Source organism: Meleagris gallopavo, chromosome 4 (genome assembly GCF_905368555.1).
Source record: "Meleagris gallopavo chromosome 4, MGAL_WU_HG_1.1, whole genome shotgun sequence".
NCBI classification, from domain to species: domain Eukaryota; kingdom Metazoa; phylum Chordata; class Aves; order Galliformes; family Phasianidae; genus Meleagris; species Meleagris gallopavo.
The window spans coordinates 30,167,732-30,184,518 of NC_139407.1; the positions used below are offsets into that span (position 1 = coordinate 30,167,732).

Consider the following 16,787-nt stretch of genomic DNA (forward strand, 5'->3'; position numbering starts at 1 on the left):
AGTGACTGTCAGTGAAGCTGAGAGACTCTGCTAAATCTGTCAGGTGTCAGGTCCAACAGATTTGAAGTTTTGTGTTATCATTAGGAAAGTACACAGAAAGCAAATATTGATAATTGTGAATTATACACTTTCACCAAAGGTACAAACGCTTTATAATTTGCAGCCTTTGTTGTTGCAGGGTAAAGAGCATCTCACTGCACTTGACTCAATCTACCCACACAACTATACAAACGAATACAGAACACGCCCTTTGAACTTCACAGATCTGCAGATGCCCAAATCCCTTTGCTTTCCTAGCAAACACTCAAGTGTTGTGGACAGAATAGAACCTTATTTCTCAAATATTAAGTTCAGTCTCATTGCTTGGGTTAAAATGCGGCTTTTTAAAAACAAAGTCTCAAAAGAGATTATTGCAGTTGAAAAGCATAATTAATTAATCCTCAAATAATACATTTTTCAGGATTAAATATAATTTCACTTGGTGTTAATAATATTGTTTTGAACCATTTTGTGAACTTCCATACCCTTAAGTGTATGTTTTTTTTCTTAATAATCCCCTTGTATTAGTCACTGGAATTTTCACTTAGCCAAGTATATTAAAATAGTATCTCAGGACAGGATTAGAACATCTTCTGCTTTGCAATTGAGTTACATTGGAACACTTTTTTTTTTTTTTTTTTTTTTTTTTTTTTCCCTTCTGCACTCTGTGCTCACGTGAAGCTGTAGCCAGGTGCTGCAATAAAGGAAGAGGCCACTGGCATTTCTCTCGCCTTTATTAGATAGGCTAGAGTGTAATGTCCCTCTCTGTGTCCCACAGGGCTGTGTGTGCATTCCCCAGCTGTGTCCCCTTCTGTGCCAGCACCTTGCTGGCAGTGGCAGGAGCCTGGAGCGGCAGTGGGACGTGCTCTGCCTGACTGTCCCTGCCACAGGGCTTGGGGCACGATCCTTGGGCTAGAGCTCCTGCACACAGTCATGACTTGGGTTTAGGGGTGTAAAGAGTGTTTTGTGCAGAGCAGTATTTAACCTATATAACCTTTGCTTGAACCTTCAGCTAGAGAGATGAGCTTCCTGTTTTCTCAGCCTCACTTTGTTAAATGATTAAACAGTGAAGAGCAAATGGAGGGAAACAACAAAACCCTTAATTTCTGTCTTTTCCATTAGTGGTTCGCTTATCCTCTCCAGAGCATCTTCAGATCCACTTAGGATGTGCTTTTCTCCCCTGCTCTTTGCCTTGTGCTAGCCTGCTCCTGTAGCTACTGTTCAGTGCTCCCAAGTGGTGGCTGGTCTGCTGAGTCTTGGCAAAGCCCTGATGCTTTTCCTCTGCTCATATGCTTGAAGATGACTTGAGTCTTATCCAGTGGAGCTGTGGCAAGGATTGTGGACAGTTGAAAGAAGAGGGATGTAAAACTTGAGATCTATTTCCTGATATTTCTGCCTTAGCATTCCCTGTGGTTTTTTCTTTTTCCTGCTCTGACCTTATTCAGTTCCCTAAACAGGAGAGGAAGTTTTCAGATTGTATTGTGTAGATTTGAATACTCCAATGCAAGTCACCCTATTTCCAGAAATGCTGATCTTTTTCTATCTTCTTCAGCACCCCTGGCTACTTCAAAGTGGTTATTAAGCATCAGTTGAATTACCTGAAGCTGCTGAAGCAGTGCTAGAGCTTTACTTGACATGATGCAACGTATTGGGTTAGGTCATGGGTGTCTGCAGGTTGGACATGCTTGAGTTAGGTGCTGGGTGTGCAGCCAGGGGAGGGAAGGAGATGCCAGCAGAGTTGTTGAAACTGCCTCTGTATTCTTGACCTGGAGCAAACATGAGGTAAACAGTGTTAGCTTAAGTCTTGGTGAAAGCTATTAAAGATAACATGCTTTACCTCTCATTTGCAGTAGTTTACAAGCATTATCACTGCTCAACTAACACATACCAATTCATTAAGCCTTTGCAACTTGATTGTGGATTTGTGGCCTTAGAGATGCGTGGGAAAATGTGTGTGCTTGAACTCGTTGGTATGCTGTGATATTTCAGCTATCTTGCTTCTTTCAGATCCACGCACAGGGTGCAACAGCTTTAACACAGTCTCATTGCTCTGCCCTTTTGTAGGTGGATAAAGTTCGAGGAGAAGGTAGAACAAGGTGGGGAACGATGGAGTAAACCTCACGTGGCCACATTATCCCTGCACAGCTTGTTTGAGTTAAGGACGTGCATAGAGAAAGGCTCAATAATGCTGGATATGGAGGCCTCTTCTCTTCCTCAGGTGGTGGGTAAGTAAGCTTCCTTTGTTCTTGCTCTAAACGATTCACTTCAGCTTACAATTGATCTTCATGGTGGTTTCCTTTGAAAGCAAGAAATTGAGCATCGCTGTTTTTGCTTCTTTGTTTTCAATGAAATACTCAATAATTCATTATTGCCAAAGACTTCCTGGAATAAAGTGTGAAATAACAGTGTTAGAAGATCCCAGGCTTTTTCTCCTCTTATTAGGGGTAGGAGTTTGAGGCAGCCCATCCATTTTCACTGTATAATAAAAACACTACTTTTTCATTAAAGGAGGAAAACAAAGAAATAATCCTCCTAGGAGTAACAGAAACCAAGAAGGTACTTGGAGAAGGATAGCCAATGTATGAAAAGCGTTCTTCTCATTTCAGGAAGAAGAGCGAAAGAATCTGCTTCAAAGCAAGCAGAATTATGTTTGCTTTGAATTATCTTTTGGTTTTAAATAGAATCATTTGGATCCTGAGGTAGATATCCTAAATTTACCACATGCGTTTGAAAGGAAAGGCATACACTGACTGAATTTATGTTTACTACCAGAAATGCGACATTTAAGAGGCTACCTCACTCAGAATAGGGATGCCCAACAAGTATTGCTTTGAGCAGAACAGTTGCAATCTAGAGCTCATGTGGTCAGATCATAGACTATTTTCAGATGAATTTGCAGGCTGGGCTGCTAGAAGCAGGTTTAAAATAAAAGTGCTCCTCTGCGACAAAGGTGGACAAAGAGCAGTCACAGGATCAGTTTATGCTTCCCTCTGCTGAATGGGATAGCAAGGTTTATTTGCAGTCAAAATAGCTGTGGCCCAGGATAATGCTCAGTGACATTGCTGAGACCTATATCATGTTCCCAGTGACATGTGAAAAGTCATATGAAAATAAGTCTAAGAAGTGAGCCATCCAGTGGAGGTACATTTAAACAGTATCCTGAATTTAGAAGGTATTGTGTGAAGAGGTGTAGAAGTGCAAAATGAAATAAAAATGCCACAGTATTAATGCTTTGAATCCTAATCTCAGGATTTAGGCTTAGTATTTTCCTGGCATAAAATATCAAGTGGCAAGTGTTGGATTAGTTTGTAAGAGTTGAAGTTAGATGTTACCTACAGAGTTTTGAGCTTCTGTTATTTTTGTAGGTGCTTGAGATGGCATTGTCTTCCTGTTTTTTTTGTCTGTATACCCCAGTACATGACATTGCAAAGTTTTGTTTTGTTTTGTTTTTTAATAAATTATTCTGGTTGAATCACTTTGAGATGTCACCTTGAATAACCTTTTTCATCTCCCAAATGAAATGTAATTTCTAGGACATTAAGTAACAAATTAGTGGCTGCTGTTGCTGTACTGCTGTTCTATGTGGGATACTTTGCTGCTATAGGTCCAAATCCTTACCCAGATGCAGAGGGATTTCTAAGAAGCCTGCCGGCTTAGTTTCCAGAATTATTTAATCATGATAACTTTGTTGATTTCTACTTGTGACAGGCAGGAAAGTAAAATGCACGGAGCTCTGTTTGTTGACTTGTGTTATATCAGAAGTACAAAAAGGAATAAATACTTGCCAGATGGAGAAGGATAAATTTGATAAAGAAAGGCATGTTGTTCTAAGGAAGCATTCCAAAAATCACTAACAAGAAATATGAACAAAAGCTTGCAGAAAAACACCACTTAACAAAAATAAAGCTTTTGTGTACATGTATATAACCGTTCTTTTCTGAGTTGGAATGGAAGTCTGAGGCTTTTTTCTCTAGTGATTTGAAGAGGCATTAATTCTTTAGAAGAAGGTGACTTTCTGCCTCACTGAGTTAGCAAGTGTGGTGAGTGTTCTGCCTTCACTTTCGCATAACTTTTATTATTAGCACAAATAAAAGTTACTAGTAGACAAATAAGAGCTGCCACTTTCCCCTGGGGGATAGCATGTTAACTGAAGTAATAAAGGGAACAACTTAATGTGAAATTTATTGCACAGTAGAGATTTTTGTAATAAGTCAGGCTACCTTTACCCCTCCCCTATGGGACAAAAGAACAGAGAGGAGAGAATTGATGGAAAGCAAACAGTGAGTTGCAAATTGACGATGGTTAAGGCTGAAGACGAAGTCCTATAACATGTCATCTGAAAACAGGAGCAGGTTCTGCCATCTGTAGTTGCTGTCATTTTACTTCAGTTCTAAGAATGAAAGATTTAATTAGTGACTCATCTCCAGGACTTTTTCCTGTAGATAGATTAGGTTTTAGCAGGGGCCTGTGAGGTGACTTGGCTTGTTGAAGCTGATAGAATTTTTGCCATGCTGTTTTTGGAGTCATACTGGAACTCATGATGTAGCTATACCTTCTTCACAACACAGGGTTGGAGCAGCCCTCTCTCTGAGCTAGGAGTAATCTTGTCCTGTGAAGGGTTGTTTGGCAACCTGCTTAGTGGCATGAAAAGGAAAGGAAGGATAGGATTTTGGTGGAAAAGGTGTGTGTTGGTAGCTGATGAGTTTTCCTCCATGGAGGTGATTCTTACATTTCAATAAATGTTTATAAGAGATTCCATTAGAAATAAAGTGGTATATCTGGTGGTAACTTTGAGATGGGGAGAAAAGAATTCAAAATGGGATGGTGAACATCCTCTCCTCTCCTTTCATGTAGTCAAGTTCTGGGCTTTGGGATTCATTTTCCTTTCCCTTCTCTCATCCCTTCCTGTGCAACAGAAATGATTGTCGACAATCAGATTGAGACAGGGCTCTTGAAGGCAGACATGAAGGACAAAGTCACCTACACGCTGCTCAGGAAGCACCGGCACCAGACCAAGAAGTCCAACCTGCGCTCTCTGGCAGACATTGGAAAGACCGTCTCCAGTGCAAGTAGGATGTTTTCCAACCCCGATAATGGTAATGCAGAGGCTAACTGGCTATAGCCTTCCATTTTAAAGCAACCACCAACCTTGCCTGCCAGAAACTAACTTTGTTGGCATGATAATGCTTTTCTAACGCATAATTAGCGTAGCAAGACCCACACTGATGACACATCAGTGTTGGGCTCTGAAGGCTGCTTTTGCCGTGGCACATTGCTCTAACCCTATCTTCACTGGACGGAAAGGGAGAGGAAGGGAGGTGGCAGGCAGCAGGATGCAACAGGTATGTAGGTGGTGGTGTAGGAACAACATTAGGAAAGAGAGATTTACAACAAACTCTATGCATGCCTGAACCCAAAAGTCTGATCATCTGACATAGTTGTGCAGAGATGAAGCTTTTGCGTGTGTTCGATTTTTTTTTTTTTAAATAGATTGTGTCAATGACACTCAATCAAAAATTATGCAAGAGTAAAATCTAGCTTGCATTTTATTGCCATACAATCATTGTCCAGTGTGGGTAAAGCTCATTTCCATTTTGCTTTGTTCAACCTAAAATTGTTTTGTGGTGTATGTCATGTATGCATTTTTGTTTTTCTTTTAAAAATTACTTCATGTGTAGTGCTTATTGTGTGTAGTGTTGTCTGTATAAGTGTGTGTGGATACAGACAGCTATAGAGGCCTTGGCACTGGCTTTATACTTACTCAAACGCTGAGATTTGCAGTCATGTTAGTAGTAATGTTAAAAAAATTTTTGCATCTTCGAGTTCTGCAAACTGTCTCATGTTGCAGTTTGAAAACTTGTCTGAAAGTTGCTATTTTAAAACACCCAGAAAAAGGAGCAAGCTGATATCATCTTGCTGTCTTTAAGGCCTCTAAGCTTTCTGTGTTCTGCTTCTAAAGCTTGCTCTAACATTTCTCCCTAATTAATTACCTTATTTCATTAATATTTCCTACTTTTCATTGTCCTTTGCTTTTGCTACAGGTGTGTATGTGCATGTGAAGAATATTTATTGCTCTTGATAATGCATCTTATCACATGCCAGTGTCTTGATAATTGAATGAATGAAGAAAAAAAATGCACAGAAATATGAATTGAGGGAATGTCCTAGGTGTGCAGCTTTTTGGTGAATATCCCTGCAGGAGTCTAATGGAGCAAAGATCAGGACTGTGCGTTGGACTGTTGCTCCTTCTGCTTATTTTTCAGATCAGGCATTTCAGATCATATCATAGAATCATAGAATAGCCTGGGTTGAAAAGGACCACAATGACCCCCTGTTATGTGCAGGGTTGCCAACCGCCAGACCAGGCTGCCCAGAGCCACATCCAGCCTGGCCTTGAATGCCTTCAGGGATGGGGCATCCACAACTTCCTTAGGCAACCTGTTCCAGTGACTCACGTTTGTTTTCAGTTCGCCTCAAGAAACTGTGTTCTTCCACCACATGTTCTGGGGCTTTCTGCTGTCTCTCCTCCAGCCTTCCAACAATTTCCCCACTGTTTGCTTCTGACTTCTGTTTAAAAAATACACTCTGAGATGCACTCACTCAGTTCTCGGTTCCAACTGCAAATCATCTGCTTAAGCATAGGCACTTTGACACTCATGGTCATGGTGGCATAGAGACCTGTTTTTGTGCCTGCTCATGGTATGTTTACAATGCTACAGTCAGGCCTGATGGCTCTCAAATTGCAAGGGAAGCTGAAAGATAAACTCCTGGATATCAGGAGTGCCTGTGTTTGGGCAGTGATAGACTCTTTTCCTATCTTATGGTTAAACAAGTAACCAAGCTTACTGTTTTATTCTGAGCACTCAGGGAATTCCTAAGGTGTAGAAATGTAAAGAAACCTTTAGGATTGACTATATGGTATTGCTGTGATTAGTGTCTCCTTCAGACATGCCAAGAATTTAACTGAAGGGGTTAAGACTTGCTCTGTTTACAATGTGCATCCACCTTCCACCTCTGTCTTGCTTCTGTCATTGCTGAACTATATGTTTGTAACAGCCTCCTTGTTTTTCAGTAGCTGTTGAGTGTTGGCAGCCTTTCCTTTCTGCAGCTAAAGTCACTCACTGGAGGAGCCATCAAAAGCTCAGGGTGTAAAGAGGAATTAAAACTTATTCACAAGGTTTGAGGGTAAATCATAGACAGTGTCTTATAACTTGGATGATAAATCCTGACTCTTTACCATACGGAGTTAGATGTTCTGTACTGATTTGAAAGTAAATAATATCCTACTTCTCCAGGAGGGTTGACTTTGGTAAAGGTTACTCATCTAAGTTCTCACTCTAGTCCAGCCCCTGCTTATTTTTCATGGCTGTGAGCATCCTTTACTCAGATAGTAGTGTCTTAGGTTTCCATTAATTTCTCTTCTGTATTTAAAGAGACTGATTCTTAAGAAATTCTTTCCTGGCTTTGCTTGGCCCACTGGCTGACCTTCGGCGACTTCTTTCATTTTGTTTTGCCTCTGTTTCCTACTTGGAGTATTCATGTGTAGTGAGAATATAATAAAGCATTATGTTTTGTGACAATTCAAGTACTTTTAAGGGGGGAGAGACTTGAATACGAAGGGAAATACTTCATGAATAGTTGTTGCTGTTATTTATTATTTACACTTTAATGAAAAAATAACTCGATGAAACACATTCTGGAGTTATACCATGCTCCCTGGAGTTCAGTGAGTGTCTCCCATGTAATTTTGAAGACGGAATTTGTCCTTTACACAGATAAAAATTTAATGAATCCAACAGCAGTGCATCTGCCTTTTAGAGTAGCTAATAACAATAATAAAAGGGCCATCAGCCCCAAGCACTTATAAATTTCATTGGAGTTTCGTTCCAGGTAGATATTTCCTTTCAGTTTCTGCCGTATTGTTCCAGTGTCAGTGAAACTTCCATACAATATTCATGCTGCATCCAGGCTAATGAGAATGACAGTCATTCAGGACACAGGACTTGTGCAGTGCTTAATTCTCACCTTTGTATAGTAGGTTTACAGGCTGGTATATTTAAAGAGCAACTTGGTGTTCTGCTCAACTGATGTTTACTGATGTTGTTAAAACAGCTAACTTCTCATCTTTAGACCTACCATAAAACACCTTGATGTAAATTACAAAGTGCCCTGCTAATTTAGTTTGTGTTTGTTAAAGGTTGTTAATGAAATAGCCACTGAAGCTTAAGTAGACCCTGCGATATATTATGTATAAAAATGTTATGCAACTTACTGCTTTTAGTGGACAATCACGATTCTTTTGGAACTTATGATTCTGACAGGTATCTAATTACATTGAATTGCTTTGAAAAGCATGCATTTAGGGAGTACTTTCACATGATGCCATTAGTGGGGATTCTCACAATGATTTTCCCTAATATTTTTTCAAGTTAAACTTAAAGCCCAAATTAAACAGTGACAGACTTTTTTCAAAGGCTTCTGTAGAAATCTGAAAATACACCCTAGGTTCCTGGTCTTCAAAAACACTTAGGTGCATGTATCTCATTTCTTTCAGAATGATAAGGTGACAAAATCTTAAAGGCTTGAAAAATTTTCTTTGTGGTAACCTTGTTAGAAGCTACTATTCTGGTATTTACATAGGTCATTCACAGTTAAAAGTTTTGAATTTGAATACATACATATATACACGTATATACATATTTGAATACATATATATCTTAGAACAATATATGCAGAAATATATATATGGTATATATATATAAAAAAAAGTAAATAAATAAGAAGTAAGTTACTAAGATGTAGCTTATTACATATTGGAGGTGTTGGCACAGCTGCCCAGAGAAGCTGTGGGTGCCCTATCCCTGGAGGCTCTCAGGACCAGGCTGTATGGGGCCCTGGGCAGCCTGAGCTGGTGGGGGGCAGCCCTGCCCGTGGCTGATTTTTAAGTCCCTTCCAACCCAATACATATAAAAAGTATTGTGGTGCTCCCACTTCTGTCTCTGGGTCTCAGGCCTAGATGCTGGGATCTGACAGCACACTTTTGTGAGCCTGTGGCAGCTCTGTGAGCTGCCTGTAGATCTGAGCAGCCCACAGAGCGGCCATTTGCCTTCCCTCATTGCGGTGCCTGATGCTGACTGGTCCAGCTGCTCCTGTGCAGCTGGAGAGCCGCAGCCAGGCTGACCGTGGCTCTGCAGCAAGCAGTCGTCCTGCTCCTGCTGCTTTTGCTTCGCTGCTCTTTTTGATGACAGCCTACAGAGCAATCAGATTGGCAGAAGCGTTGAGCTTCAGAGTGGCAAAGTTGTGCAGTGAGTACTTTTTAATCATAACTGTGTCATAAAGATGGCTTCTTACTCTTTCCCAGTGCTTGTTTGTGGAAGGATGTTTTCTCAGCAAGCCTTTTGCTCTTTAGAAAGAATCTGCAAAAGATGATAATTTCTTGTTTGACGCTTAGTGGAGGAGGATAAATCAAAGCACTTCTTTGCTGTCCACTCAACAGGAAAAAGATGATTATCAAAAAGCTGAGCAGACAAAGCTGTATTAAGCAATCACTAAAAGTTACCGTACAAAGACAGCGCCCTTTTCATTTCTATTGGCAGAGAGCTGAGATGTCTGATATGTTCGTTGAGGGCCTTTCGATACGTTCCAATTGACTCTTGCAGAGTTTTTGTATGTCATGTTTTGTTAACTGTCTTTCTGAGAGTTCTCTGTGTTAATCCAGTTGTGTCCTTTCCTGGCACAGGATGCAGCATTTGAAGTGAGCCCTCCAGTAGATAGTGCATATACTAGAGACTATCCAGCAGCCTATGCCCAACTGGCACTCCTTTGAGTCATAATGCAGATCTGTCATTGGTTTGCCACTGCATAAATTGAGAACAATGCTCACCGTTCCTTATGCAGGTGCCTGAGAACTGTCTCCTAATTATTTGCCAGTACTGTGATGAAGATATTTGCTATGCAGTGCATATTTTCCACGGTTTTGCTTAAATGTTTCCTGCCTGCCAGCATTTTGTATAACTTAACACCTGTGAGAGCCTTTGGCAAAAGTGTTGAAGAGCGGCGATCGAATCATACTGAGGGCAAGTTGGTAGAAGCTGTAGAAAACTGTAATGTGTTTATGTGTGAGTATCTAACCCTCCTAAATAATGGCACGCTCCCCATCAAGTATGAATGTCCAAACACCTAACAAATGTTTTTATTTTTGCTGTGCTGACAGAATTTTGGTAACAGCTAAAATAGCACTTCTACCTTTTACAGTGCATTGGCTACTGTACTGAGAGAATGACAGCTAGCAAAAGCTGAAAACTTCCCGTGATTTTTTTAAATACTATATTGGAGTTCAGCCTTATTCAGTTGAGTATTTATCATAGAAACAAACTGCATCCACAGTCCTTCCAGTGAGCTGGAAGATATAATGTCAATGAATAAGGAGGAGCACAGGAGAAGAGAGATAAAGCCAGAAATGAGATATTCTCCAGGGATGCTTGAAAAAAACCCCATGATGTATTTATTCATTTGCTTTATTTGAAGCAGTATGGAATGTAGTGTGCCTTTCCAAGCCCTAAGTAATGTACATCAGGATATGTGTACAGTCAGGATGCTCAAAGTTAGCTCCTACAAGGAAGCAACTTTTTTTTTTTCTTCCCCAAAAAAGCAGTGTGTTTGCCATTTTTTACTAACTGCTTTGCTTCCTGGGACTGCTCAGCATAGCTCAAATCTCAGCTGCCTTCATCACTTGTTTGAAATCTACTTCTGAGATGCCTGAGTTTTAGATGTGAAGGATGAAAGATTGGCTGCAGACCTTGCCAGCAGGGGACATTTTGTGTTCCAAATAAGTAGGCTTGCTTCTTTTGTCACCAAACTATACAGAAAGGTGCACTTCTGTGTAACTGCAAATCTTCAAACACTGTCTCCTAACTTGCTTTTTTGTGCAATTGCTTGAGCATTTTTTTTTTCCTTTGACTTTTCAACTTTGCTCTCTTCCTCCCCTCTGCTGCTGCCTCTGTCTCCTGCTTGCACCACAAAAGCACGCAGCCCGCTCGAGAGCTCCGTGCCCTGCCTAGCGACACGCACGCTGGATGATGAAATCCAAGTGCAGCGCAGCCCCAGCGTGGGATGGCTCAGTAAGTCAGAGACTGGGATGCGGGGAGTGGGCTGGGGGTCTTCCAGAAGGATGAGTGGGTGACTGGCATCAGCTGGTGCCTTAATGCTACTGCTGCATGAACAGGGAAAAGACTGGAAGTCCATTCTTGAGGGAATGGAATAGCTGCTATACTGGCTGCCCATTTACCCTCACCACACCCTGCTCTTTTTTCACTCTTTTGCTTTATTTGTTTGTTTTTCCCTCCATCTATAGTGGAACAGGTAGGTCAGTCTGCACTCCCTTTCAGGCAGTAGGCTATCTTGTAACCCATCTAGCAGAATTTCATTCATGTGTTGAAACATCCTTTGGCTGTTGAGAGGGTTTCATGAATTTTGCCATCAATGTAATAAAATAAATGCAAGGAAGTTAAATATTTTAATTTCTATATAAGTTAAATACAAAAATAAGTTTCCTTTGTCACATAGCTCTCAGACGCCTCCACCTTTGTCTTTCTGTGATGAGCTGGGCTTTTCTCAGGCTGCGTGTAATTTTATCCTTTGTAAAGTATTACTCATCGGGAGCCTTGCTGATCACAGAGGAGTGAGCTGTTCCCACAGGAAAGCACAGCCTGCTGCTCTGATGACATAGAGATGTTCTTTATAAGCCATGGCAATATGTAGAAATCTGAATTTCAGGATATTGACTGTGAAAGATGACTACCAAGCCTGTCAGTAGAATGAGGCAGTAAAACAGGAGTTTGGATTGATTGCCTTTCTTTTTGCACCAGTACTTTACTGAGCACAGCCAAGGAGAGATTCATGTTGCCTTTGCCAAAGAGATGGCAATATAATTGAGGCCTGAATCACGTAAATACCCTTAGGTAGCAAACAGTGTTAGGGTGATGATCATGTGCTGAAGTCTTTGGCTGAAATTTCAGCAGCAGAAACCTTTTACATTAATGATTTGTTTATGGCACTGAGAGTCTGTAGACTGATAGGCTTGTTGCTTTCTTCTGCCCCTGTATTTTATTATTTTTTTTCCACTCAGAGAAGCTGTGCACCTGAGGACTCAGTCCCCTCTTTCCTGTCTTTCTCACAAGTGATATTGCTGGGCTTGCCACATGTTTCCTTGTCATGGTCATCTCCAGTGTTTGAGTTTGCTCTTATGAGCAGCTCATTACACAACACCAAAAAAATGCCACATCCTTCCTGACTTCAAGTCTTCAGTAGTGCAGTTGTTAGGAACATGAGTTTGGAGATCTAGGCTGTACAGATTTGAATGATGATGTCCACAAAGCCAAATGGCTTTTGGTACAGGTTTGCAATAACACGTCCTGCATTTGTAGCAGCATTACAGTGGCTTTACTTCACAGTCAGTATAAATGCAGGGATTTGGGGCAAACTTCTAAATGTAAGCTGCGACACAATCAAGTTTCTGAGGTCAGCAAAGATGGTTAAAGGTGATGCTTATGGTTTCCAACCTGTCACTGGCTGAAGTAAGAAGTAAAACAAGAAGTTTCTTTAAAGAAAACAGAAGAGCAGTGTTGAATTGCCAGCTAGGGACTTATGGGTGAGAAGGGGATGCTTTTCAGCCTGAGGATGTGACAAAAGAAGTTTCATGAGACCCTTCAGCCCCACAGGTCCATGCTTTTTGTGCAGAGCTTTGTCTGGTGCCCTCACTTCTGGGTTCCATTCCCTTGTCCTTGTTTGGCCTTGTAGAGGTAATGCTGCTGTTGCAGTGATGATTTAAGAGTATTTACAAGGCCATGTTTGTAGGGAAATGCAGTATCTTTATTAAATAGTCAGAAGTGGAAAGGATGCAAGTTTTTTGACACGTTGGTTTGTCTGTATCTGAAATAAAAATGGGAAACCTCAAGAAAAGGATTCTCTGAGAAGAGGTAGTGTAGTTTGGTGTGATTATGTTGATCATGCTGGGAAATTGAGAGAAAAGGTAATTGCTGCTTGAGAAGCAGAGAGAGGCGATAGTTATTAGCCACTTCCTCTAGCAAGAAAGGTAATGTTCCAACAAATGTTCAGTCCCAGACTTCTAGTAATAGGGGAAATATATGCTGTAGTCCAGAAAGTTATCAGCTGTGAAAGCTGGGGACTCTCATTTTCAGGACTGGACCCAGAAATCTGTAAAACTGCCTAAGTGGTGCTCAGGAAATGAAGAGAGTTTCAGCACATGCCTTACTCTACAATTATGTAGCGCAGCTCTTCTGAATAAATTGTATTAAAACCATATTAAACAGCCCTTACATAAAGTAAAATCATCTGCATTTTCTGTACTTCCTCAGAGCGTTTTGGAAGCCATACTTAGTTCCTTCTCAGCTAGAGGCATTAGCCATGCCAAGACTCAAAGGTATCATGATAAGACTGGAAGAAGAGGAAATGGGTCTCTGCGCTGCACTCTCCCTGGCTACAGCAGTGGAACAGCTTTCACGCACTGGTTTTGTGCAGGCAGGCAGTGTGGGATCTGCCTATCTTCATGGGTCTCTGAACTTCTCCAGATCTGTTTAACTCTGCTGAATACTTTTTTATTTATTTTCTATCACTTGCCAGCACTTGAGTGAACTGACAGGGATTTTGCTTTGAGTCACTGACCTGCATGAAATCAATTACCAGTGTGAACAATCTTCACATTTTAAAGGAGGTGCTTCTCTGCCTTTTTAATTGATTGTATTGGCTCAGATTTGTAAAACAGCCATGTACATTTCTATATAGAGCTTCAATCTTTCATTTTAATTTAACACTATATTTATAGATTTGTCAAAGATTTCCCAGAGTTTTGGCAATATCTGTGCAACCTTTCAAAGATAATTAGTCACACCATGTAAGAAAAAGGAGCCTTAGATTTCAGTAATGGGATTCAGGTTTCCAGGAACCTGCTTTTAAAAATATATATATATATATAATAAATCCATCTTATCTTGTATTATTTATTAAATATCTACATCTCAAAGTGATGTACATCATTTTAGAAACTCAAAGTAACGTCTCTTCCATGTAAGAGATGCAATATACATAAACAAGTTTGATCACTTTTTTCCTGTTATACATACATGCTTATCTCCTCTGTACAGATTCATATCAAACAGTCAATCAAGTGCTGTAAATATTTCTAAGTTTGGCTCGCTAATAATTAGGAGAATGGCTACTTATATATGTAGTTTAAACCAGTCCTTCAAGTGGCATTTCTCATGCTATGAATAAACATATTTGTAACTTAGTAGATATAGGTGGGATCTTAAGCCTGGCAAGCAGTAATAACATGAAGAAGAAAAATGATTTATCTTTTATAAGATACACTTGTGCTTTGCTTTTGCTGTGTTGTCATTCCTGGATGTGGCAATAATGCACAGCAGGTATACTGTGATTCAGAGCTCATGAGAAAGAATATCATAAATCTGTCTCTGTATATATGGAATATATTGTAAGGAAAGCCCAGCTTGGGGGGGGAGGGGTGCCCAGATCTTTTTCTTATGACTCCTTGTATTTATTATTTACTAATTATTTTATATAACTATTAGCTATTTCTTGATATTCAGATATATTACCAAGTTCATTTTTCTGTGGGAGTTGATGAATGCTGAAAATTTGAACTTTCATTTTGTTACGAATATCAAATCATAAGTTTAATCAACGTTGTCTCAAAACATATACTAACTCAGAGATATCTCAGAATTTGGGAAGTGCCTCAGTGCAATCTCTTTCTGAGTGTTTTCTGTCTTTCCAGTTATGCTCATGATCAGAAAAACTGTGGTAAGAGCTCCTGTTGCTATGCTTCTGGTTTCTGGGAGGAGGGTGAAAAATTTCAGAACAATTATTAAAGAGCGTGCTGATTGTTGAGTGTTGGGATGTTGTATCCATCCCAGAAGTTTCTTTGCTATCTTACGATTTTTCTTCTTTCATGATTATGGCTATTTCTAGGTTTTCTTACAAGTCCTTTAGAACTGTTTTCATATATTCTGCTGCTCTTTGAGAACATAAGAGTAAATGGGGAAAAGTAGTCTGAAAGAGAGTAAGCAGTGCTTGAATGCCATCATGTCAAGCTTAGAGGAGCAGCTGGCTTTTGAGAGAGAAATGGAGTTTAAAGGCTTTAGCTCTTGGTCTCTGGTACTTTTCTTTCTCTCTGAAGTATCTGGTGTCAGGAACTGGAGACCTTTTTGCCTATTGATTTGAGACACATGTTTCAAACAGTAAAACCCTTAAGGTTCATGAGTTTAGTTAATATGGCTAGTGGTGAAAAAATAGAATTTTGTTATCTGCTGTTTCAGAAGACCAAGAGGTGCCAACCTTTCTCCCTGTGAGCTGAAGTATTGGGTGCAGAAGAATGCAGGCAGATAGCATTTCTGTAGGATAGCTATGGCAAAAGGTTGGCAGCAAGAAGGGAGTGTCCCCCTGCTCTGTAAAGAATGGGTGACCCAGTTGCCTCTTTCAGCAGCCAGTTGCTACTTTGCTTCCCCCCCAACCCACACAGGAATTAGGAGATGTCTTTAGATATTTTTTTGTAGTCCTACGAGTTGTGGGAGTGCTTTGGGTCAGAGGTGAACAAGGTTTAGAATCTTTCTATCCCATGTGCCACGTGAAGTTACAGAAAGCAGCCTATCAGGGTCTTAAATTGTCCACATCAACTTCCCACGTACAAGGAAAGGTGTTGCTGTAGCCTGAGCCTCTGTGTTCTTCTGACTGGATTTAAATAGGTGCTTTAATTGGTATTGGCATTGTTCTTACAGGCAGTCCAGCCATGACTCACAGAAATCTGACTTCCACCAGTCTGAATGACATCTCTGACAAGCCTGAGAAAGATCAGGTAAGCTTCAGATTCGGACGTCACTTAGTGATGTGTTTGGTTAGGAGCTGGGTGTTCAGGAAGGAATAGTTGTACCGGAGATCTGAAGAAGAAGAAGAAAGCAAGGTGAGTCAGTTATTTCCGAGTCCTGTTACAGATCTTACACATCATCAGCCCTTGTTAAACTCTCACAAGATGTGAAGCAAGTACCACCATGTGTGGAAGCTGCCTGGCATCCTGCTGATGTCTGTGAGAAGGGAACGGATGACATCCTGATCTTGATGTGTCTAATCTGCTTCCTGCTGAAAAGAGGTTCTTCAGGGGTTTCAGCAGAGGTCTCACAGCACAGTGGCTCAGGTCAAGCAGCACGCCAGGGCTTATATTCACAGGTGGATGGAGTAGAGCCAGAGCATTGAAGGGGATGTGTCCCCAGAACAGCAGCTGCTCTAATAGAACGTGTTGCCTCACCTTTGAGGTGATTCTGAAATACAGCCATGCTAAAAGGTAAGTGTGGAAGAACAGCTTCAAAACGTAGATGAATAATAAGGTTAAAATTGGTCTTTAGTGCCTGCAGAACTGAACTCTTTTTTTACCAGTCTCAAAAAAATTTATCTAATTTCTTAATGTTTGTGGTATTACCATGTGGACTTTGTGTGTGTTCTTGTCCTTACTTAAAGCTTAAGAGTGTGAGGGGTGTAGTGATTCTTTGTGAACTCTCTGAAACCTGGTGTTTAAATGAGGTCTCTACAAATTTCAAAAAATGGTCTTGGTTTATAAAGGGGGTTATTTTCAAAGCACGTCCATTTATTTTGGCAAATCTTTTTTTTTTTTTTTCCCCCCACATCTCTCAACACTCTCTAGTCTTGTGATTATTCTG

At 40.5% G+C, this 16,787-nt stretch overlaps 1 protein-coding gene across 4 annotated transcripts in view; it reads left to right on the forward strand.

Moving 5' to 3' along the window:
- SLC4A4 (solute carrier family 4 member 4) overlaps positions 1–16,787 on the forward strand; it is a 221,139-nt gene that overhangs the window by 126,776 nt on the left and 77,576 nt on the right. For 3 of the 4 annotated variants that reach the window (XM_085222689.1, XM_085222690.1, XM_085222692.1), the window contains exons 5-7: positions 2,104–2,264; positions 4,956–5,135; positions 15,855–15,931. In XM_085222689.1, the coding sequence (XP_085078815.1) occupies positions 2,104–2,264; positions 4,956–5,135; positions 15,855–15,931 (418 nt within the window). The remainder of the gene's footprint in view (positions 1–2,103; positions 2,265–4,955; positions 5,136–15,854; positions 15,932–16,787) is intronic. The other variant, XM_085222693.1, reaches the window with a different exon arrangement.